At 25.2% G+C, this 24665-nt stretch overlaps 2 protein-coding genes across 3 annotated transcripts; both read right to left on the minus strand.

Moving 5' to 3' along the window:
* Positions 1–836: 836 nt before the first annotated feature.
* On the minus strand, positions 837–3779 carry LOC111302012 (BURP domain-containing protein 6-like). 2 transcript variants are annotated; one of them, XM_022897956.2, is made up of 4 exons: positions 3655–3779; positions 3455–3560; positions 2481–2585; positions 837–1830 (listed from the first exon to the last, which is right to left on the minus strand). In XM_022897956.2, exons 1-4 carry the CDS (start codon positions 3730–3732, stop codon positions 1067–1069), a joined length of 1053 nt encoding a protein of 350 aa, XP_022753691.1. In that variant the 5' UTR covers positions 3733–3779; the 3' UTR covers positions 837–1066. The 2 variants fall into 2 exon arrangements, with proteins under 2 accessions (XP_022753691.1, XP_022753692.1); XM_022897957.2 differs by having other exon boundaries at positions 3661–3761.
* A 13446-nt stretch (positions 3780–17225) lies between these two features.
* Positions 17226–19955, minus strand: LOC111302013 (BURP domain protein RD22-like). Its single transcript, XM_022897958.2, has 4 exons — positions 19796–19955; positions 19220–19331; positions 19036–19122; positions 17226–18247 (listed from the first exon to the last, which is right to left on the minus strand). Exons 1-4 carry the CDS (start codon positions 19835–19837, stop codon positions 17583–17585), a joined length of 906 nt encoding a protein of 301 aa, XP_022753693.2. The 5' UTR covers positions 19838–19955; the 3' UTR covers positions 17226–17582.
* Positions 19956–24665: the final 4710 nt, after the last annotated feature.

The following is a 24665-nucleotide window of genomic DNA, read 5'->3' on the forward strand; positions in this document are numbered from 1 at the left end:
TACATGTGTATGGGTATTTCAATAAATTTTTTTATTTTTGTTAATATCATTTTATATTTTAAAGTTTGTTGTCCAGTACTGAAACTAATAGACTACGGATGAATTAGTATCAAACTTCAAGGATGCAGATGAAATTTATCTTAAAATTAACATAAACTTTTCATATTTACAATTAGGCCAATTTTGATATCTTCTTTGTATAATTATAAAGTTTAGGATAAGTACGCTTCTAAATATAAATAAATAAATTTAGGTTATGTATTTAAAAGATTAAGTTTTCAAAATTATCTACTCATAAAATTTTCGAATATCCTTGCAAAAAAAATTCTAAATGTCTTTTCTCCTAACTTTCCATTCATTGTGTAAATATGATGAGTGGATTAGCTCTTTGTGATTAATTTTAATATGCATGAGCTGTTATTTTTAACTTTTTTTTTTTTTTATTAGAATTGCGCTCATATCCCTTTTTTTTTTTTTTATAACTCTTCTCTGAACCAATTCCTCAATTTTTTGTCGATGAAATCCGCACATTAAATTTCACAAAATTTTAAATTTATGAAGTTATATACCTATGTGTCAACCTATTTTTTGCCTTTTGTTTTTTTTTGTTTTTGTTCTTTCATATGGCCAAATTCCTTGGGCTTTTGCATATGAAAAAGTGAAGAAAGAAAAGATGGAAAGACTGATAAGACAGAGAGTATCCGTTTCTAGGTTTACCTATTATATATCCATGATAAATATGAATTTCATTCATTTGTACTGCAATGATAAGAATAATGCTTCCATCGATGTTGAATTATGTATTTTCTTTATGTATTATGGATAACTTTATGAAAACATTCAGCACAATGACTCAGGACACAGGACAACTGATAGCAGATAAAACATAAGTTATTTCATTAAAACATTCTGCACATATGCACATATATACATATATATATGTATATATATCAGGTGCCATTTTATTTAACATAACTCGTTAAGCCTCTCAGCTATTACTTATATATACATACATATATATAAATATATTTATCAAGTGCCATTTTTTACCGATCTTGTAGCAATTTTAGTTGGGAAGCCAGACAAGGGTCTCTCTGACTAGGAAATGGCAAATGGGGACAGTTCCTGGCTTAACTTTGAGAATCTGAAAAGCCAAGTGCTTGGGGTTCCAAGTTGATGTATCTTTGTGACAAACAGCCAACCCCCTAGCTCTTGTCCCATCTGCCCCAACTAATGGAACCGTATACACAGCTGTTTTATCAATGGAATGGCATAAAAACACAGCATATGCATACTTCATCTTGTGACAAACGATCTCTGATTCTCCCATCATTTTCACTCCCTGCCCAATAGTAAACTCTTGGTTTTGTGTTTCTTTTTCCAATTCATTTGACAGAAGTTGGATGTTTTTTCCCAGCTTGGAAACACCCAAATCGACAAACGATTCAAATGATTTAGCACAATACTTTTCTTCTCCACCAAGGGCAGGTCTTTCACAATTCTCAATTGTTTCTTTGAGTAAGTTAGCTTCTGCTGATTTTGCTTCCAGTGAAAAATACTTCAAGATTTCCGGAATCTTTTGGGTTGAAAAGGGGATCGACTCTGCAACTGAACGTGGTAGGAATGTTGCTTTGCTTGCTTTTTTGGTTAGGTCCTTTAAAATCATCGTCCTACCAGGATGCAGCTCGCTCTCAAAAAAGTAGACATCTTTGTTGGTTGGGGCGTTTCCATCTGCAAATTCCTTGCTTGGATTTCCATATCCATAATTTGCACGGTCGTCTACTACTTTATCATTGTTCTTAACCATGTCACCCAACATGTTCTTGCTTCCTGAATTTGATTTCAAAAAGACTTCAATTTAGAATCCTAAGTGAAAAGAAATTCCAAGTACTTCAACTGTTAATTATAAATAAATTTGAAGAACCATTGAATAATTTAAACTATTAAAGAAAAGAATTTGATTTAGATTTAAATCTCATAAACTAATATTTACCCAAACTTTAATAAAAATCAGAATTTGTTGAATTTAATGGATCATACCAGACCTATACAGGATTGAGCCGGGCATAAACAGGATATTAATAGGTTTTAAGCTTTCCAAATCCTACTTGGCCTGAAAGATAGGATTTATTTTGCTACCCAGGTTGGACCTTAAATGAAAATAAGTTGCTCATACCAGCCCACATTTCAATTTTTTTAAATAGAAAAATAAAAATAAATTGCATAATACTATTAATTATGAAAAAATTAATAATCAATAAAATTAAATTAAAAAAATGTGTCTTTCATGTATAATTAATTATCTGTTGATAAAGTACTGATATAATTAATTATTTATTAATAAAATTATAATTAAGATATTACATTAAAAATTTTTAAAATTTAAATATCACATTAAATATTTCACTATATTTTAAGGATCATTTATAAAACTAACTCTTTTGTAAATAAACATTAATGTTGGTCTGTGTCGTTGTCACCTTTGAATTCCTTGCTTGGATCTGAATATGCATAATTCCCAAAGCCGTCTGTTGGTTTCTTATCATCCTTAACCATGTCTGCCAACATGTTCTTGGTTCCTGAAGCTGATTGGGAAAATATCAGAACAATAATCCTAAACGAAAAGAAATTCCAAAATTTCAACAGTTAATTAGAAGAAGCATTGAATAATTTAAGGGAAAAAAACTTGATTAATTATATATAAAACTTTTGTATTTTAGATTTAAAACGCGTAAACTAATATTTACCCAAACTTTTATAGCAATCAGAATTTGTGAAACTTAATGGATTATACTAGATCTATACATGGATTGAACTGGGTCTAAACAGGATATTAATAAGTTTTAGGCATTCCAAATCCTACTTGGCCTGAAATACAGGTTTTATTTTGCTACCCAGGTTGAACCTAAATAAAAATAAGTTGTTCATACCAGCCCACATTTCAATTTTTTTAAATAAAAAAAATTGTATAATAATATTAATTATGAAAAAATAAATAATCAATAAAATAAAATTTAAAAAATGTGTCTTTCTTGTGTAACTAATTCTCTGTTGATAGAGTGTTAATATAACTAATTATTTGTTAATAATTTAAATGTATACACTCATAAGATATCAATCTTCAATAATTTTATATGATGTTTATCCCATAAAATCATACAATTTTCTTACATATTTTTTTCATATCTAACTCTATGAAAACTTCACCTATTTATAATCATACAAATTTACTTATCAAAAATTCATTTCATCATAGAATTCTTCTCATTCAAGTCTTTTTATTTATCAATTTATATCTAATCAATTTTCAATAAATATTTCAAGATTTGAGTCATTATTCTCAATAAATATAATATTTTATCAACAAACCACTATTGGTCATTTGTCACTAGTAATAGATAGTTTCAAGAAAAAAAATATCTTTGAAATATAGTTCAAATATTTAAAAACAAACCAGCTAGAGGTAAAAGATCTCTCAATGCTTTTGGCATTGGAGTATTTGGGAACACAGACTTCCAATAATCCTCCTCAGGTACAGCACCATGACTTCCTGCACCAAGCTGCCAAAGTTTTGAGGAATTTCCATTAGCTTCACTTATTATAGAGTGAGTGAAGTAAATATAAGGACCAAAAAAATTAAGCAAATGTAATAACAGATACTAAATATCGCTGAGCTGAGCACTGAAGCCTCAAATTGAGTAAAGCGAAGAGGAGAAGGTAATGAAATGCCATTGAAGCAGAGAAATGCTGTGACAGGCTTGGATATGAAATGATGAACGTTGGTGGATGTGTTTATATATACATGTAATTAATGTTTTTCAGATTTTATTTTATATATGGATATAGCCACGAAATTTCCAATTGATGTAATCTAGACTACTAAAACAATCGGATGCAGAATAAATAAAAAATAAGCGATATAATTGAGGCTTGTTTGGAAAATATTAATTACAGCGTTTTGGTTATACCATAAACTGATTGGGATTATCGCAATATCCAATATGCAAACAAACTTGGGAAATTGGGTCACTGTCAACTTGGGAAATAAATGAAACTTAAGGGAAAAAACCGAAAAAAAAAAAAAAAAAAGAATTCCAGGGGATTATAGGTTACATCTATCAAAATTGGATTAATCAACCAAGATTCAAGAGCATCGAAGGTTGGAGATATTCGGTTAAATTACTTCCTCAATTATAGATATGGAGGCAGAGAAGATAGCATAAATTTTGATATAAGGTTCAGCTCAGGCGACATTGCTCCAGATCAAAAAGGTGTAAATGATCCTGAGTTTGGTGCTTATCAGTTTGGTAATAATTCAGGCAAAGAATCCAAAGATGAAGATGCTCCAACCAAAAATGATGCAGAATTCGGTGCATATATGCCTATGATTCTGAATACAAAAGTTCCATGAAAGAATCTATAGTTGATAATACTCCAAACAACAAAAGGGCCAATGTTCCGGCTAGAATTCCAAGACCATAAATATGATCTTAGATGTTGCATTTATTTGGTAAAGTTATTTTTGGTGATATAGAATATATTTAATTAATGTAGAATTTTATATAAATATATAAAATTAAAAAAAATTCAATGTAGATGATTTTTTTTTTACACATGGATTGCTTAACTTGATGTCACGTGACATTGATTAATGCGAATTAATTATTAGTTTTAAAATACTTAATAAGTAACAAATTAATTAAATTAATTTATAAAATTAGCTAGCAAAATTTTTTGAATCATACTATTATTATTTCAATAAGAATGAGATTTTATTTAAATTTGTATTATTTTTATGATCTAATTTCAAGTATGAATATCCTTTATTTTTTGCAATATTACTAAAAATTATATGATAATTTAATTACAAATTTCAAATTTCAAAACCTAAATGAATAAATAATATCTATTACTACTAAAAAATTAATACAAATCAGAGGTGTTCATGGGTCAAACTAGGTCAAATTCGAATTAGGCTCATTATTGGTATTAATAGCTTATATGTTTATCTAAATCTGATTCAGTTCAAAATTTCAAATCTAAAATTTTTTTCAAATCCAATCCAAATCTTATATGAATATATAAAATTAAAACCTTACGTAAAAAAAAAATTGTGGATGGTTAATTTTTTAACACATTGATTGCTTAACTTGATGTAACATGTCTATTAATTAATGTGAGTTAATTATTAGTTTTAAAATACTTAATAAATAATAAAATCAATTAAATTAATTTATAAAATTGGCTAGCAAAATTTTTGAAATCATATTATTACTATTTCACTAAGAATGAGATTTTATTTAAATTTGTATTATTTTTATAATCTAATTCCAAGCTTGAATATCTTTTATATTTGGCAAAATTAATGAAAAATATATAATAATTTAGTTACAAATTTCAAATTCAGAACCTTAAAGAGTAAATAGTATATATATTACTGTCCAAAATTAATGCAAATTAGAGGTGTTTATGGGTTATGCCAAGTCAGGTTCAAATCAAGTTTATATTTAATATTAATAGCTTATATGCTTATTTAAATCCGGCTTAGTTTAAAATTTTGAGTTTCAAAATTTTTTCAAGCTTGATCCAAATCTTATATAAATATATAAAAATAAAAACCTTACATAAGAAAAGGAAAAAATCACTATGGATGGTTTTTTTTTTTTTTACATGAATTGCTTAACTTGATGTCGCGTGTATTAATTAATGCAAATTAATTATTAATTTTAAAATACTTAATAAATAACAAAATCAATTAAATTAATTTATAAAATTGGCCAGCAAAATTTTTGGAATCATATTATTACTATTTCATTAAGAATGAGATTTTATTTAAATTTGTATTATTTTTATGATCCAATTCCAAGTTTGAATATCCTTTATTTTTGGCAACTTTAATGAAAAATATACGATAATTTAATTACAAATTTCAAATTTTAAAACCTATAGAAGTAAATATTATATATATTATCACTTAAAAATTAATAGGTTCAGTTCGAACCTGGCTCATACTTGATATTAATAACTTATATACTTGTCCAAATCAGGCTCACTTATCTATTAAACTTAATTTATATAATAAAAAATTAAAAAATGTGATTAAATTAAATTTAATGGAATGAAATTTGATTCATTTATATTTAAAAATTAAAAATAAAAATTATATAAAAATAAAAATTAAGTTTAATAAAATAATAACTTTTATTTTTAATTTATATATGTGAAGTAATTTATATATAATTCACATATATATATATATAAATAAAAATTTTATATATATGAATTCGAGTTGGGTCTAGTGAGCTCGGATTTTAAATCTTTTGTTCAAAACGTGACCTAAAATTTAAAAGAGCCTAAAGATTATGCCCAAGCCTGTTTAACGAGTTTTAACTTTTTGTCCAAATCCTTTCAAAACTTAGGTAAACCTTTGGATTTGGGTTGATAGTTCGACTCTTGAACAGGTCTAATGCAAATCATATAAACTTGATTTTATAAATATTTTCATGTCACTAATTTTTTTAAAAAAATCCTTAAATAGTATTTGTTACTTGCCTTATATAAATAAGTTTAAATCAATTTGTAATCAAATTTATTCTCTTGTTATTATTTATCTTAAATCACTTTCAATTAAATTAGATTCCTAATTTTAAGATCCAATTTCATTATAAATAGGAATAACTTTGGTGTGTTAGAGTATTGGTTTGAAAATCTAGTTCAATACTTTTATTTTGTTTTGCTTCTCTTTTTATCTTTTTATTTGTTCCATTTGTTTGTTTCTTCTTCTTTTTTTTATTTGTTTTTATATTTAATTTTTACTTTTTTAATAAATTAATTTTCAATTTTTACACTGAGATAGTAGGTATGTTTTAGTCTCCTATAATATCTCATTTACAAGTGGAATTTCCACATTGCTTTATATTTAAAATAGAGATTGGTACCATTCTAATTATTAATGAAACCTAACTGGTGAAGAATCATTGCTAAAATGACCATATATATTGTCAAAACCATATTAGGTTTTCAAAATACAAGCAATTCTTTACTTTATTTATACCTTCTACTCTTTTATAGATTGCATCTATCGAGCACATTTGCAGTAATAAGTGAGTGGGAAAACATTATTATTTGGAGGCAAAGATGTAAACAATTAATGAATTAATTAGTTTTAGTTTTTAGTTTTTATGGATAGATGTATATATATACTTTTGGACAAATATTTGTTACATAAGTCTTTTGTCCTTTCAATTGTTGTTTAATGGTTTTGTTCAATATATATACATTTTACACTTTTTGTTGTATATTAAGATATGAAAGGAAAAAATAAAAATGAATGAAATCTATCATTTTTTTTTGGACAAATACCTTTAAAGCTAACAAAATAAATTGAAGAAAGATAACAATGCAAATTCATGAAAAATGAAAATTTTTGTTATAAAAATGGATGTGGTAGAGTTTCCAAGGCATCTAAGATTGTCTCATAAATAAAATTCTATTATATTTTTTCTTTTATAAATATGTTATTCTATTAATATTATTTCTTCATTTTTTTTCTAGAAATCAATATTATTTCTTCTTTTTTAATTGTAAACACATAACTTTTAATTTTTTTTATATATTCCTAGTTAGAAAACATTATTTATGTTTGATGTGCAATAATATTCTTTTTGTCATTAATTTGTCACGTATAAATTGATTTGGTCCAATAATTAAAATTTTAGCATTTATTTGTAATTTATAAATTGATTTAGTCTAATAGTTAAAATTTTTTGCTAAATTCAAACCTAAAATTATAATATAATTGAAAGAAGGTGACATAGTATTATATGTAGAGATTAAATTTTATTCGAAATATTTTAACACAGTTGATCAGAGTCCATTTTTGAATATGGGCTAGAAACATAAATATGGGCCTATTTCATGATTCATTATAAAGGTCCATTATGTAATATATTTTTAAAAGCTCGATAGTGATCCATAAAATGGTGTATTTTCAAGCTCAATTAAAAACAACTCCTAAAATGGCCCTAAAGAAATTTGAACCCAAATTTATCGTTAGAGATGGCCTAAGTGATAATGGCTCAAAAAAGAAAAAGAAGACAAAGGACACAGGCCATAAAGCCTTGACAGAGGCTTGGGTTGCATGAGAAGGGAAAGTTAAGATTGAAACCAAAAGAAAAAAAGAGAAAGACGAGAAGTCTGAACCTCGTCATTCTTTACATGACTAGTGCACGGAGTGGACAACCAAGCGGGACAGGGCTGATGGCACCTGTAGCAGACAAAGTCAGGAGGATTAGTGGCTAGCCAAAGCCGTTATCAAGAAGTGGGACTGAAAAGAAGAAGACAAATGACAAGCCTTGGTGAAGAAGGCTTCCATTCATTATAATACTGAATAAGGACTGCTGAAAAAAAAGGAAGGAAGGCTAAAAAAGAAAAGGAAAAAAGAAGAAGCAAAAAAGAAAAGAAGACACCTTGTGAAGCCGAAAAGAAAGAGTGCTCAGCCGGATAAGCAAAGAATCAAAAACTTTACAAAGTTTTGAAGAAGAGAAGCGGTTTGGTTTAGGCGTAGCAAAAAGAGAAAAGCCAAAAAAAAAAAAAAAAAAGAGAAGAGGCAAAACCAGAAACGAACAAAAAGGAGAAGGCTCAAGCAACCATAAAAGGAAGGGTCTCTTAGAAAAGGGAACAAGAAGAAGTAGTAATGAAAGTAGTTCATTTTTATGAAAATTTGATCTTGCGTCTTGTTTTCATTTCCTGCATATGGCATGGTAATGTTTTCTATCCTGGACATTAAAAGAAATTTCAAAGCTGTAAAATCATTTCTCAAATAATGGAGGATGGAGGTTTAGGAGAGTCTTTAGGTTTTATTCCCATGCAAAAAAAAAAAAAAAAAGTAACCTGTTTCACAAAAAGAAAAACCTGGAAATAATGGAGGAATAGAGAAGAGAAAAGCTTAAAATTCACTATTCCCATGCCTGCTTTTTTACTTGTTTAGGAAAGTTTAAGGCTTTATCTTTTACGAATCTATTATTCTGTTTTTTGCAAAACTTGTTGATAAAAAAAAAAAAAAACAAAATCTTCATACTTCTCATTTTCATGGAGTTTAGCACACGTAAAGCTATTGTTCGAACTTCAGATTTCGCCTTGTTTTGATGCACTTTGTTTTTCCTTTTTCCCTTCCCTACATGGTTCTGTTATGGAGGCTTTAAGTTCACTCATTTCTTGTCTGATAATCCTTACCTCTGTAAGCGAACTATGTTAGGCTTTTATCTGTGTATATCATCTCTCTTGCAAAGGCTTCACACCATGAGGTTTTTCATCCATGTTTTCATGTCTTACTTATAAAAACGAGAAACCCATGAATGTCGAAGTCCAAGACATTAGGAATTTTAGGAATCCTGCAAAGCAATAATAAGGTCTAGAAAGTTCTTTTGGGATGTCTTCTTCTCTTTTTCACTTTTTTTGCTACATCAGGAGCATGAACCACCATTGTTTGCGTGCCAGCCGATCATCTACTTCAGTATAAATGCCTATGTGTGTTTTACTTAGTGATAAGCTAGTTGTTCAGTTTTGCAAAGAGGCTTAAGGTTTTCACGCCTATTTCTTCTACTACATGGTGGTTGTTTGCATGGTGGCTGTTTGTAAGAGATAGAAAGTTTAAAGCTCAGCTAAGGTCCCATCGTAAATACCCCAGCTTTCATGCCTATTTCATGTCTATTTCTTATTGTAATCTGGTTGCTTGTTTATTAGACAAAGTTGGGAATTTTCATGTTTATCTCTTTTGCATGGCTATTTATAAAAATATTAAGCTAGGTTACTATTACTGCAAAGCCTCCACCGTGAATCTCCTAAAAAAGGTTTAGGGTTTATGATTTAAGATTTAATGAATTATTCGAGGTATTTTTTGGATAAAAATACCTTAAATAATCTCAAAAAAATTTGAAAGGGATTATTTAAAGCATTTTTTAATGCCTTGAATAATTCCGTACAAAAACTTTAATGAGGTTATTCAATGCATTTATGACCAAATATGCCTTTAATAATCCACTTCAATTTTTATAAGGTGATTATTCAAGACTTTTTTGTTAAAAATACCTTACATAATCTTCAATTTTTAGGGTTTAGGATTTAAAAGATTATTCAAGGTGTTTTATGAATAATAACACCATGAATAATCCCAAAAAAATAAGAGAAAATTATTCAAGGCGTTTTACGGGTAAAAATGCCTTCAATAATCTCCAAAAAAATTTAGAGGGGATTATTTAATATGTTTTTGGCTAAAAACACTTTGAATAATTCTTTCATAAAAATTGAGAGGGATTATTTAAGGTATTTTTTACAACAAATGCCTTGAATAATCCTATTTAATTTTTTATAAGGATTATTCAAGGTATTTTCTGGTAAAAAACACATTGAATAATCTCTTGTAATTAAAAATTAGATTATTTAAGTTACCATCATATATGCCAAGAATCGAGTTTATTTTTACACATTAATCGAACCTACTCGAGTGAGTTCAAGTAGCTCAATTTTAATCACGAATTAAGCTCGAATTAAAAAAATAAAACTCGATCGAGTTTGAATTGAATATTGAGTCATGAGTTAAAAGTCAAGCTCAAGCTTAAACTTTTTATTGTATCATCTTGATTTGGTTTGATTACACTCCTAATCTCTGCCGCCTCTTATGCATATCAAGATTACCCCAAAAGTTATCCAAATATTCCTTCCACTTAATTTTCTATTCAATTAGATTTTTCAAAAACATTTAGAAAAAAGCTTAGATCTAGTCTAAAAACTGGCAACATATCCATCATAAAAGCTCTTTTTTACTGCTAAGAAACCGTGATCTACCTCAAACACCTTTTCTAATCCTCTTTTTTCTCCCCAACGGTTAAAATGTCTCAAAACCCTCCAAATCAGCCTAAACCAAAACACTCAGTTGACGTCGATTGGAGTCACCACAAACAGCTCTTCTGCCACTCTTTCCTATTTTTCCCATTTTCTACCCATTCAAAATACTAACCCTCAAAACCAAAACTTTAAACACACTACCTTTTTTTTAAAAAAAAAATTTTGTTTTGCTGACTATTAATTCTGTTATATATATTATATATATTGGGAAAAAAAGAAATGATATTTTTTTAATGGTGGTTTTGGGTTGTAAATTAATTTGGTGATGCTTATGCTACTGTGATGGTAATTTTCCAGTTGGATTTTTTTGGAAGAGTTCCAATTGCGTTTGTGTGTGAAAAGTGGAAAAAATTGGGCATTGCATTTTGAGATTTTAGGGTAGAAATCAATATCTAATTCTGATTTTGGTTGATTTGATTTTGATTTTTGACTTTGAGTTCTCAAAAAAGTTAAAAGAAAATAAAAGATTGAGGAGTTGTTAAAAAAATGAATAAATCCAAAAAGAAATTATTTGGACTTTTTTTAATTATTATTTTTTAAAGAAATTTAAAATAATACAAATTAGATTATAACTCATTTGACACACAAAATAATTTTACTTCTTTAATATGAATATATATAGTAATTTCTTTTTAAAATTATATTCAAATCTTTAAAACTCATAACATATATATTAAATATATATATTACTGAATGATAAATTAAACAATAAAAGAAGTATTAACATACTTTTCACTTTAGTAATCTTAACTAAATTATTATGTAAAATTTAAAAAATGTTAGAAAATATGTGAAAGAAGAAAAAATAAATTGAAAAAAAAAAATATTTTTCATAAGAATGAAACTGTAATAATAATTAAATATATCTTGAAAAAAAGTTATAAACAAAAAAGATATTGCAATAGTAATAGAATATATCTTGGAAAAAAATTACTAAAAAATTTTTAAAAAATGATGTATAATACATTACATTTGTTATCTTAAATTTACAGAAGAATTTTTTAGTAGCAATTAGGATTAAATAGATAATTTTAAAATTTATTTTTTAAAATTTAAAATGGATATGATAAGTGATAAAGATAATATTAAAATTTTTACATTTATTCGAAATATAAATTTGATAATTAGAGTTCAAATGGATATAATCGTTTTGATGATCATATTATTTAAAAATTTAAGATGAAAATTTTTTGAATTTTCAAAATCTTACATAAACTTACTTGAAGTTTTAATGTCTTACATAAATTTTTTTAAAAAAATAATTTTTTAAATCAAGATAAAAAAGATTGTTGAAAAATTTAAATAAACTTAATTTTTGTAATTTTTAAATATGTTTGAAAGTTTTTCATAAGTAAATAATTTTTTTAAAAGGTTTATTTGGTAAACAACTAAAATTATTTATTAAAAAAATAAAATTCATATTATATATTTTTAATTTTACAAAATATATCTCTAAATTGATTTGATTTTCAATTGTAATTTGAATAATTTTTATAATTGAATAAATTTAAAATTATTTAATTTGTAATTAAAAAAAATTATCTTATTTTAAAAAAAAACTATCTTATATATCATTTAAGAGAATTGTCCATGTAAGTGCTCACATGATAAACTTATTTATGTATGTTACTATATAATATATATATATATATAAATATATATATATTAAATTTATCTATACCACTGGGTTTTAGGTATTAACAGCTGTTTAATATGTAAAATAATTTTTTTACCGTTGATCAATATCCGTGCTGCCATGACCACAAAGATCAAAGTTGAACACAGATTAAAGCTTCATCGGTCCTTCCATTAGAATCCAGCCCATCAATCATTGAAGTCCATGAAATCACACTCCTAGATGGCATCTTTCGAAACAAACTCATCGCCTCATCAACTCTCCCAAACTCCAAATGCCCATAAATCATTGAGTTCCAAGCCGCGACATCTTTCACAGGCATGTCAAAAAACAACATTTCAGACACCTAGATTTTAAATTTAAACAAAAGAAAAACAAAATCTAATAAAAAATTGAAAATAAATAAAAGTTATCTAAGAAATTTCTGATTATAGGTTTTTTTTTTTAATTTGATAAAAATGATTATAATATTTAAATAAAATTTTGATAATAATAATTGACATTTATTTTCAAATAATAATAAAATTAAAGTGAGAAATTTATAAAAATAATAAATTAAAATTTGAAATAAAAATTTAGATCTTGAATGAAAAATCCAATAATAAAATTCTTAAAAAATCATGAATTGTTAATTTTTTAAGAAATTTTTAGGTGAAAAATATATTCAACTATGACTCAATAGATGAAAATTTCCACTAAATAAAATGTTTGAGTTTATGTATATATTTTTTATCTTGCATTTTACTTTATTAAATAGACTAGCTTTTTTTACCTGTACTTGGCACAGAATTTTTTATTATATTTTTTATAATTTAAAATTTTAATTTATATTAATTTTTATATTATATATATATACATAAAAATATTCATAATCATCTATAATTTGTAATTTAAAATTACAAAAGCCATCTATATATAAATTATTATGAAACAATCCAAATAAGTATTATGAAAATTTGAATTATAAAAATAAAATTACATACAAATCTCAAAGAGAAAGTCAATCTCTTGTTCACAATTATATGCACTCTTAAAAGTATATATTATTTTAGTATAAAAACTAAGTTTACACATGTGATATATCATGAAAGACTTTTTCATATTTGATTTTGAAACTTTATTATGCCAAACTTTTGTGAGCAAAATCTTATTGCTTTATCTTTTATAAAGAAGAAAATATTTATTGTGAGGAAAAATTATAACTATATATTTGATGATTATTTAATTTTAAAAATGTAGTTTGTCTAAGTTAATTTAGATATGTGTGTAATTTTAAATTGAAATAAAATATTTTTCTCATCTATTTTAAATCATAGAAAAATAAAGGCAAAAAAATTGGTAAATAACAATGAATGTGAATATTGATTTATACATTGTATGATTTTTTATGATTTCTAAAATCTAGAATTTAACTTTTAAAAATTATTTGAATTTTGTATTTCAATAAATGAGCTAGATTGAGGTAGAGATATGTTTTTTCAAATTTAAATTAGGATAAACCTTATATACTTTGAAAAACTTCAAAAAATGTAAATTTTGAAACTTTAAAATTTTTAAAAATTAAATAATTAATCGAATAAAGTTATTTAGAACTATCCTATGTGTCAATAATGTAGATTGTCCACTTAAGCATCTACATAAACAAAACTTATCAAGTTTTTATATATGTTGTAATATAATATTATAAATGATTTTAAGAACTTCAATTAGTCATACAACAAAAGTATGCAAAAATATAAATATTTTTAAAAATTAAAAACACTTAAATAATTTTTTTATAGTGAAGCACGAGTAATATTTTTAGTTTAAAATGAAAAATATACATTTGCTAATTTTTTTAATCAAGTTTACTTTTTTAGAATAAATTAGCATGTTACTCCATACAATACATGGATTATTTTTATTTATTTAAATATGTTTAGATATATAAATTAATATAATTTAATCATTTAGATATTCAATATATATGTAAACTACAAGTAACATAATTAAGATATCAAAACATAATAAAATTAAAAAAATTTTAATTAAAGAATTAAAAAAATTCAAAACATAATAATATTTGAGAAAAAATTAAATCGACAAAAAATTTGTGTATAAATTTTATTATTGAGTACACCAACAAAATATTAAACAAAGTTTCATCAATACTTCAAATTAACTTTCTGCAATTTGTACCATTTTTATCTTATGCAATTATTTTTATACATCTACAAGTTTATATAATTTTAAGATAAGTTTTATTTATTTGAAAAAAGCAATGATTTTAATTGTTTAAATAATATGTGTGATAATTTACTTATATGTATAGTTTTTGCATAAGTTTTAGTAATATTTTGATCTTCAAAATCTATAAGATTTATCAAATTAATTTTTATACTTATTTTAAGCTTTAAATTTGATATAAAATTATGTTAATATAAAAGCTGAAATGAAATAATTTTAAATTTTAAATAATAGTATTAAATTTTAAACAACTATTTTAAAAAGTGTTGTAAAAAGATTTTAATGAGAAGGTGTTATTTCCCGTTTACAGGATTTTATAATCAATTTCAAAGGCAAAAAATTTACTTTTTGCCTTTACAACTTGCGTTTTTTTTGCTTCCAAAAAAACCCCAATAATACTATAAATGAATTAAATTATAAAATTTAATTTCAAATAAATAAACATGATTTTATTTTTATATTAAATAATTATTTTAGAATTAGTATTGTATTTTAATCATTTTCTTTTATTTATAAATTAAAAAATAAAAGAAAAGTGCAACAAAATCAACAATTACAAGTAAATCTATACAATCTTTTTTAAATAAATAAATAAAACCAACAAAAAATGCTTAAACAATTAAATCAATATTTTTTACTTTCAATTGTCAAAATACTTCAAAAGTGTTATTATTGTGCTAGATTGATTTTCTTCCTTCACTCTAACATCTATGAATTGTCAAAAATTTTTTGTAAAATACATGCATACTTTTTGGAACAAACAAAAATTTCAAGACTTTCATAAAAATTCAAAAACAAAAAAAAAAGTATAGATTTTAACTTTTTAAAATGTGGATGCACATATCATAAAAAAAATATAGTAAAAAAATGCACTCATATATAAAAGAATTGTAGAAATATAATAAAAAAGTTTTGTGTATCTCACAAGTTAAAAAACCATTTCTTTTCAAGAATAAAGGTTGAAAAAAAACAAAAAAAATAAAAATTAACATTGAGAGTATCATTAAAAAATAAGTTATCTTCTAATATATGTAATATTTGGTCTTTTTAAATTTAAAAATAACCAAATAATAAAGGACTATTATGAAATCTCTAAAAAATAAAAATTATATTTTAAATTTCAAATTTAAAATGATATATATTAAAATTAGTAAAAATTTTACTTTATAATATTACTACATTTGAGATTTTTAGATTTCAAAAGATATATATTTATATTATTAGAAACCTATTTTAAAAGACAATATACTATTATATTTGAAATTTTAAACTGAAAAAGATAAATATTTAGATTATTTGAAAATGCATTTTTAAAAAACAATATATTTAAATTAGATTTTGTTGCTAGTGATTTAAAACTAATTGAATTGGTCTTCTAGTTAAATTTAAAAGTTTTGGATAATTAAATACTTTTTAAAAATATATCCTTTTTTATAAATAGCTTAAAATTAAAAAATATTTTATATGTTTAGGAATTTTCGTACGTCTCCAAAAGAAAAATCATCCACCTAAATGCTCACGTGAACAAAATTTATCAAGTTTTCATACATGTTATAATATAATATTATATATGATTATCAATTTTTTTATTTGTTAAAAAAGTTGTGTATGGATATTTCAGTAATTTTATAATTTTTGTTAATGTCGTTTAATGTTTTTTTGTTGTCCAGTTCTGAAACTAATAGATTAGGGATGAATTAGTATCAAACTTCAAGGATGCAAATGAAATTTATCTTAAAATTAACATAAACTTTTCATATTTACAATTAGGCAATTTTGATATTTTCTTGGTATAATTATAAAGTTTAGGATAAGTATGCACCTAAATATAAATAAATAAATTTAGGTTATGTATTTAAAAGATTAAGTTTTCAAAATTAATTATTCATAAAATTTTCGAATATCCTTGCAAAAAATTCTAAATGTCTTTTCTCCTAACTCTCCATTGATTGTGGAAATATGACGAATGGATTAATTTTTTTTGATTAATTTTAATATGCGTGAACTGTTATTTTTAATTGTCTTATTTGTTCGATTAGAATTGTGCTCATATCCCCCCCCCCCCTTTCTTTTATATATAACTATTCTCTGAACCAATTCCTCAATTTTTTGTCGATGAAATTCGCACATTAAATTTCACAAAATTTTGAATTTATGAAGCTATATATCCATATGTCAACCTATTTTTTGCCTTCTTTTTTTTTTTTTTGTTCTTGCATATGGCCAAATTCCATGGGCTTTTGCATATGAAAAAGTGGAGAAAGAAAAGATTGAAAGATTGATGGGACAGAGAGTATCTGTTTCCAGGTTTACCTATTATATATCCATTATAACTATGAATTTCATTCATTTGTACTGCAACGATAATAATAATGCTTCCATCGATGTTGAATTATGTATTTTCTTTATGAATTATAGATAATTTTATGATAACATTCAGCACAATGACTCAGGACAATTGATAGCAGATAAAACATCAGTAATTTCATTAAAACATTAACACACATATATATATTTATTTAGACACATAAGAAATGCTAACAGGGATGTATACACCAATACAGTCTCAATTTCTTTTTTCTTTTTTTCGATTACTCATAGGGAGTTTGGAGGATGAACTGAGAAGGTAGGCGTAGTTTGGACTCGAACCAGGGTTATCTACTTAAGTTCTTCACCACACAACTCCAAGAGGCACCAAATTGAACAGTTCACTTATTTACCATAACTCGTTAAGCCTCTCTATTACTTATATATATATATATATATATATATCTATATTTATCAGGTGCCTTTTTTAACTGATTTTGTAGCAATTTTAGTTGGAAAGCCAGACAAGGGTCTCTCTGAATAGGAAATGGCAAATAGGGACAGTTCCTGGCTTAACTTTGAGAATCTGAAATGCCAAGTGCTTGGGGTTCCAAGTTGAAGTATCTTTGTGACAAACGGCCAACGCCCTAGCTCTTGTGCCATCTGCCCCAACTAATGGAACCGTATACAGAGCTGTTTTATGAATGGAATGGCATAAAAACACAGCATATGCATACGTCATCTTGTGACAAACGATCTCTGATTCTCCCATCAATTTCACTCCCTGGCCAATAGTAAACTTTTGGTTTTGTGTTTCTTTTTCCAATTCATTTGACAGAAGCTGGATGTTTTTTCCCAGTTTGGAAACACCCAAATCGACAAAGGACTCCAACGATGTAGCACAATACTTTTCTTCTCCTTCAATGGCAGGTCTTTCACAATTCTCAATTGTTTCTTTGAGCAAGTTAGCTTCTGCTGATTTTGCTTCCAGTGAAAAATACTTCAAGATTTCCGGAATCTTTTGGGTTGAAAAGGGGATCGACTCTGCAACTGAACGTGGTAGGAATGTTGCTTTGCTTGCTTTTTTGGTTAGGTCCTTTACAATCATCGTCCTACCAGGATGCAGCTCGCTCTCAAAAAAGAAGGCATCTTTGTTGGCTGGGGCGTTTCCATCTGCAAATTCCTTGCTTGGTTTTTTATACGCATAAATTTGTAACCTGTCTACTACTTTATCATTGTTCTTAACTATGTCACTTAACATGTTCTTGCTTACTGAATTTGATTTCAAAAAGACTTCAATTTAGAATCCTACGTACTTCAACTGTTAATTATAAATTAGAAGAACCATTGAATACTTTAAAGGTTTAAAAAAATAATTCGATTTAGATTTAAAACTTATAAACTAATATTTACCCAAACTATTATAGAAATCAAAATTTGTTGAACTTAATGGATTATAGTAGATCTATACATGGGTTGAGCCGGACCAAATTCAAGCTAGACTTAAACAAGATATTAATAAGTTTTAGGTATTTTCAAAAAGCCCAACGTAACCCGAAATATAGGTTTATTTCGCTACCTAAGTTTGACCTTAAATGAAATAAGTTGTTCATGCCAGCTCACCTTTCAATTTAAAAATATAAAATAAAATTAACTTTTATAATAATATTAATCATGACAAAATAAATAATCAACAAAATAAAAGCTTAAAAAATGTATCTTTCATGAAAAACTAATTATATATTGATAGAGTGCTGATATATAACTAATTATCTGTTAATAAATTTATAATTTAAATATCAGATTAAAAATTTTTAAAATTTAAATATCACATTAAATATTTTATTATAATTTAATGATCATAACATTAAACTTTTCAAAGATAAATATTTTACTATAGCTTAAGAGCTATTTGTGACATTAATTGTTCAAGAAATAAGGAGTAATGTTGGCATTGTCACCTTCGAATTCCTTGCTTGGATTTCCATATTCAATTAGATCGCGTTTGTTATCCTTGACAATATCTGCCAAAGCAAGTTTCTTGTCTCCTGCATTTTGTGTACAGAGACATAGAGCATTAGAAGGCTTACCTGAATTTTATGTCTACATGTTTATTGATCAAACTACAAAGAAAAAAAAAAAAACCAGCAGCTGGTAGTAGAAGATTTCGTAAGGCTTCTGGCATTGGAGTGTTTGGAAACACAGACCTCCAATACATCTCTACAGGTAGAGCAGCATGGCTTACTGCAAATGCAAGCTGCCACAATGTCGAGAAACTATCATTAGCTTATTTTATTATCCAATGAAATAAGCAAATTATTGAGTAAAAATTGCAAAAGTAGAAACAATCCGTGTTAATTAATTATTATTTTTACTATTAAGGTTTTTTGTTTAAGCGATAAAAATTATTGAGTTTTATTCAAATCTCATGTTGGTCCATATAAATAATTTAATGAATTAATGAAAAATTAATTTTTCATCGCTTCCTGAAAGAATTAAACCCAAACAATAAAAACAAAAAATTCGTTTGAATATAAAATTAAATAAATGATATAACCACTCAAACTTAGCCTAGCAAATAAAATAAAATAAACAATTAATATCTATGAATAATAAAATTTTAAAAAAGTTGATCTGAATAATCAATTTGAATGTCTAATTTTTTATTTGGATTGTTTCAAAATAGTTTGCTCTCAATATTGATAAGAACTTGGTACTCACAGTGATGGCTGTAGCAAAAACAGGTAGGAAACGAAAATCCATTGAAGCTAGGTTATAAAAAGAAGAAAAAGGCAACTGAAATTTAGAGTTGGCGACGGAATTAATTAAAGTATGAAGCCAGCAACTCTATATATTCTTGCAAAAATGCAGAGTGAGACGACATGCACTGGCAAGCAGAGGTCATATGGATATAATTGATTTGATAAGAGAGAAACAAGATAGCCTTCAACTAAGATATTTTTAGACGTAAAATGACAAGATACAATTTGCATTTCAGAAGACAGCTTCGATCGCCGTTTAAAAAGAATCTTAGTGTTGACGTCACACCAGTTCTTAACCTCCATTTTATTTACCACCAAAGGAATTTGATTCCAAATCGTGGAAGGTAATCATAAATGCAGTGGCTGCTTCAAATGGAGAAGTAAGGAATCTTGGATACCTCTAAAGATAGGAAAACAAGAAAATTTAAAGAAAATTTTCTCTTAGATACTTTCAAGATATTTTCTTATTCACTTGTTAATAAAATTGATAAATCCGTAAATATTTTTTATTTAAATTATGAGTGAAAAATCTAATATATTAATAAATGCAAAAATCATTAAATTATAATGATCATTCGACTAAACATGCATCATTTTTTTTTTCATTTGTCAAATTTAAAAACTCTTATAGCATAATTTTAATAATTTTAGTATAATTATTTACTACACAAGCTAGATAGGAAAAAACCCATTTTAACTCATCACTACTATTAATTAATAATTAGGATTTGATCTCAAATCATTGACATATATGATCAGTTAAACCTATACTAAGTTATTAAAGTGCTTGGCATTCGGTAATAAATGTATAGTTGGATTGATCAGTTCTACTTTCAAGGGGATTTTTCCCATTGAATATTTGAATTTCACCCACAAAATGAAAACCACCCATTAATATTTGAGCAGGCTTTTTACTTTTGGAAATTGGTTTTACAATAAGTCAAAATAAAAGAAACCCATTTGATGGTACATCTCTTATTTATACGGTTAGAAATTAAACTTTTACAAGAGAATGATTCACTTGTATTAATGTAAATCTTTTTTTAATTTTTAAATTAGAATGATTAAGATTTAAACTATTATTTTAATTTAAATTAATCATAAATTTAATTTTTAATTTAATAATAAAAAATTATTACTTGTATTAATATAAATATCTTACTCTTTTTATAATATTATTTTATAAAAGAGACCAAAATCCATGAATAAAGGAAAAAGAATTATTGCAAATGTTAGAAATCACAATCTTATAAAAATCTACTTCCTAAAAAATAAATTTATAAATCATTTAAATTAAATCCTAAATTCTAAAATTTTATAATTTATCCGCTTATATAAAAAAACTGTTGATAATTTTGTTGCACATCGTCGTCAGCCGCCAGATGCACAGTGTTACGTGTACATTGTCCATACCAAAGCTTCGAGATTCATATGTTCACCTCAGAAAAAGTTGGAGGAGTGGCGGCTGAATGCTCCGATCATTGATTGTAGTAATTTCGACATGTATCGTCATATCATTTAGAGAAAACGATATGTATAAATATAAATACCCAATCTTTTGGGTAATCATATAGACTTAGATTGAATTAAGCCCTTAATAGAAAGTAAGGATTTAAGAGAACAAAATGGTTTAGCTATAAGTAATTACTTTTTTATCAACAAAGGGTTCATCTATAACTCAACCACTGAATTGAAAAAGATAAAATTCGCATAGATTGCTTTTTCTTATTCCGAGCAAACATCTTTGTGGGATGTAAGAAAATCTCATTCTAGGTTTTTTTTTTTCTTTTTTTCCTCTACCAAAATAATTTATAGAATCTCATTCTAGTTATACTAATTTAAATTAAAATAATTTACTACGGCACAAATTATTATTGTTAAAAGTAAATTTTTAGGAAAGATTTTAGCTCAACAACTTTGTGATTGAAAGCATAAATTACTTTGAAGCAAAAAAAAAAAAGCCAAATTTGTAGTTTTACAAAAAATAATCCTGGAATACGTTATATTGTTAAATTTTGATTCTTTGAAGTGAATAGTGATTGAAAGGTGCTCTATCATTGTCACAATTATATTCACAAAAAAAAAAAATCTCAATTATTGTTAACAAAATTCACAAAATTGTGAGCATGTTGCGTGATGTTGAAAATTTGTCACATATATAACATATGTGTTTCGTTATCATATTTTATATAAGGATATTAATTTATCTATATTTAATGGAGAATCTAATTTTTTATCTAAATATAGATGGAGATAAGTATTATATTATGGATATAGGGATTGGGATAAATATGATTTTAAATTTTATTAAGTACAAAAATGGAGATGGATAATATAGCATCGATTCCATACTTTTACCTTATCTATCTATTTATATATATTTAATAAATAAAATTTTTATTAAATAATATAAATTATTATTTTAGATTAATTAGAATTAATATATTTTTATTGAATATATATTAATATATATTTATAAAAAAATTACTTAAATATACAAGATAAAAATAAAAAAATAAAATTTGATTTTTATTTTTTATTTTTTTTAAAGCTATAAGTATAGGGATTACCCATATCTATTAAATATCCATGGGGTGTGATAGAGATAAATTTAAAATACCTATTGGATATAGGTATGCAAATGTGTATAATATAAAAATATGAGAATGGAGAATACTTTACCCTTCTCATATCCTACTCATTAACATCCCTAATTTTATATAACAAATCAACGCTAAATAATGTTGAAAATTTGTCATATATATTTATATATATATACACATACACATATATATAACATGTGTATTTCATTATCATATTTTATATAACAAATCAAATTTAAATTTATTATTTCAAATATATCTTTTAAAATAAATTTTAAAAAATAAAATAAACAATTTAAAACACAAAAGAAAGTTAAACCTTAAAAAAAGAAAACCCCAAGAAAATAAAAAAAAGAGAGTCAATTGGGATGTTGTGTGTGCATTTTTACTTATGGATGATAACAGGTTGGGTCATGGTTGATTTTTGCTTGCTTTAACCTAACTTGATTCTTTAATAATTCAATGTAACTCTAACTTAGATCTAGCATCAAATTATTATTTTTCACACCCAATTTCACCCAACACACACACACATACACCAACACGCATATATATATATATAAAACTGCATCCAATCTCACTAGACTCAAAATGAATTCAATAATTTTAATTTAGTAGAATATTATAAAACCAGTATTTTTTGCTAACAATTGCATGGTGTGTTAGTAAAAGTGTTGGATTTTTAGTTCTAATGATCAGAAATCAAATTCTGATAGTCTCAAATATTAAAAATATAAAACTATTATTTTTAGTATCAATTATATTTTAATGTATAAATGTAATATTTTTATTTAATTAAGATAATGCATAATAACTTGATTAATATAATATAAATATATATGAATATAAAATTAAATAATTAATAAAATGTATATTTATATATATCTAAGGAGGGGGGAGGAAACATCCCAAACCCACATCTGAATCGATCTTGCATTTCAAAAAAGAAAAATTGCCCTGGCTTTGACTCGATTTCAAGTTTTGAAAGAAAAATCATTCCTATTAGATCGAGGAATGTCAAAATCCATAAGATACAGATTGTTTTACCATCATTACTTCTAGTGGCCCATTTTCTTATAAAATTTATCTGATTAAAAAAAAGAATGAAAAAACTAAAAAAAATAAAGGGCTAAAAAAATCGAATATGGTGCCACATAAACACCTTAATTGACTATTTATCTTTTCAAATGTAAGTAAGAAGTATTAAAATAGATAATTTAAAATAAAAAATTAAAATAAGCAAAATTTTGTTAAAAAAGCAAAAAGTGAAAACGATTAAAGCAAAAAAGAACAAAAAGTCAAATGAGGTGTTATGTGGACACATTCCATTTAGAGATAGAAATGGTTTGAGTTGGGCGAGTTTAAGCTCACCCAACATCAACCTGCTTCTTCAATAATTCTATCTAACTTCAACTTTAACTCGATATCAAGTTTTTAATGTAACCAACTTTGACCTGACATATATATGTACATATATATACACACATTAATACATATATACATATATACATATATATATACACATATACACACACATATATATATATGTATGTGTGTATGTGTGTGTGTGTAACACACATGCTATAATCATGTTTATAATAATTTCAACATATCTCATCATATCATTTAGGTAGTGCTTGATATGAGGTGATCACTTAAAAGATCATGGTAATTTATGTATGGTGATTAGATCACTGTGTTTGGTAATCATTTAGTGATCTTATATTGCAGTGATTTTCAATCGTTAAAAGTGATTAGATTACTGCATTGGAGGGTGATCTTATTTCCATCCGAAAAGATAGGAAACTTTTATCACTAAGGTGAAGTGATATGTAAATTAACAATTGTCAATATTACCCATTTAATATCGAATTAAAAACTTACTTCTTCTTAAAATTAATTGTTATCATTTTATATCATAATTTTTATATTTTCAAATTAATATTTATTGTAACAAGTTCAAAAATATTTTGTGTGATTTTTAAAATTTTTTATAGTATAACCTTTTAATTTTAATATATTAGTTTTATTTTTTAATTCAAAATTTTTACATAATTTATATAACAAAAATTAGTTTAATATCAATAAATATATTTTAATTTAATAATTTAATTATATTTATTATGAAGTAAATAAAATATTACTAATATTTTATATACAAATTATTATCTTTAAATAACATTGAAATCATTAACTTATGTAACAATTATAATGTGCATGGTTATT

The sequence above is a fragment of the Durio zibethinus genome, chromosome 15 (assembly GCF_047325235.1).
Source record: "Durio zibethinus cultivar Kanyao isolate XHJ-2024 chromosome 15, ASM4732523v1, whole genome shotgun sequence".
Taxonomy (NCBI): Eukaryota; Viridiplantae; Streptophyta; class Magnoliopsida; order Malvales; family Malvaceae; genus Durio; species Durio zibethinus.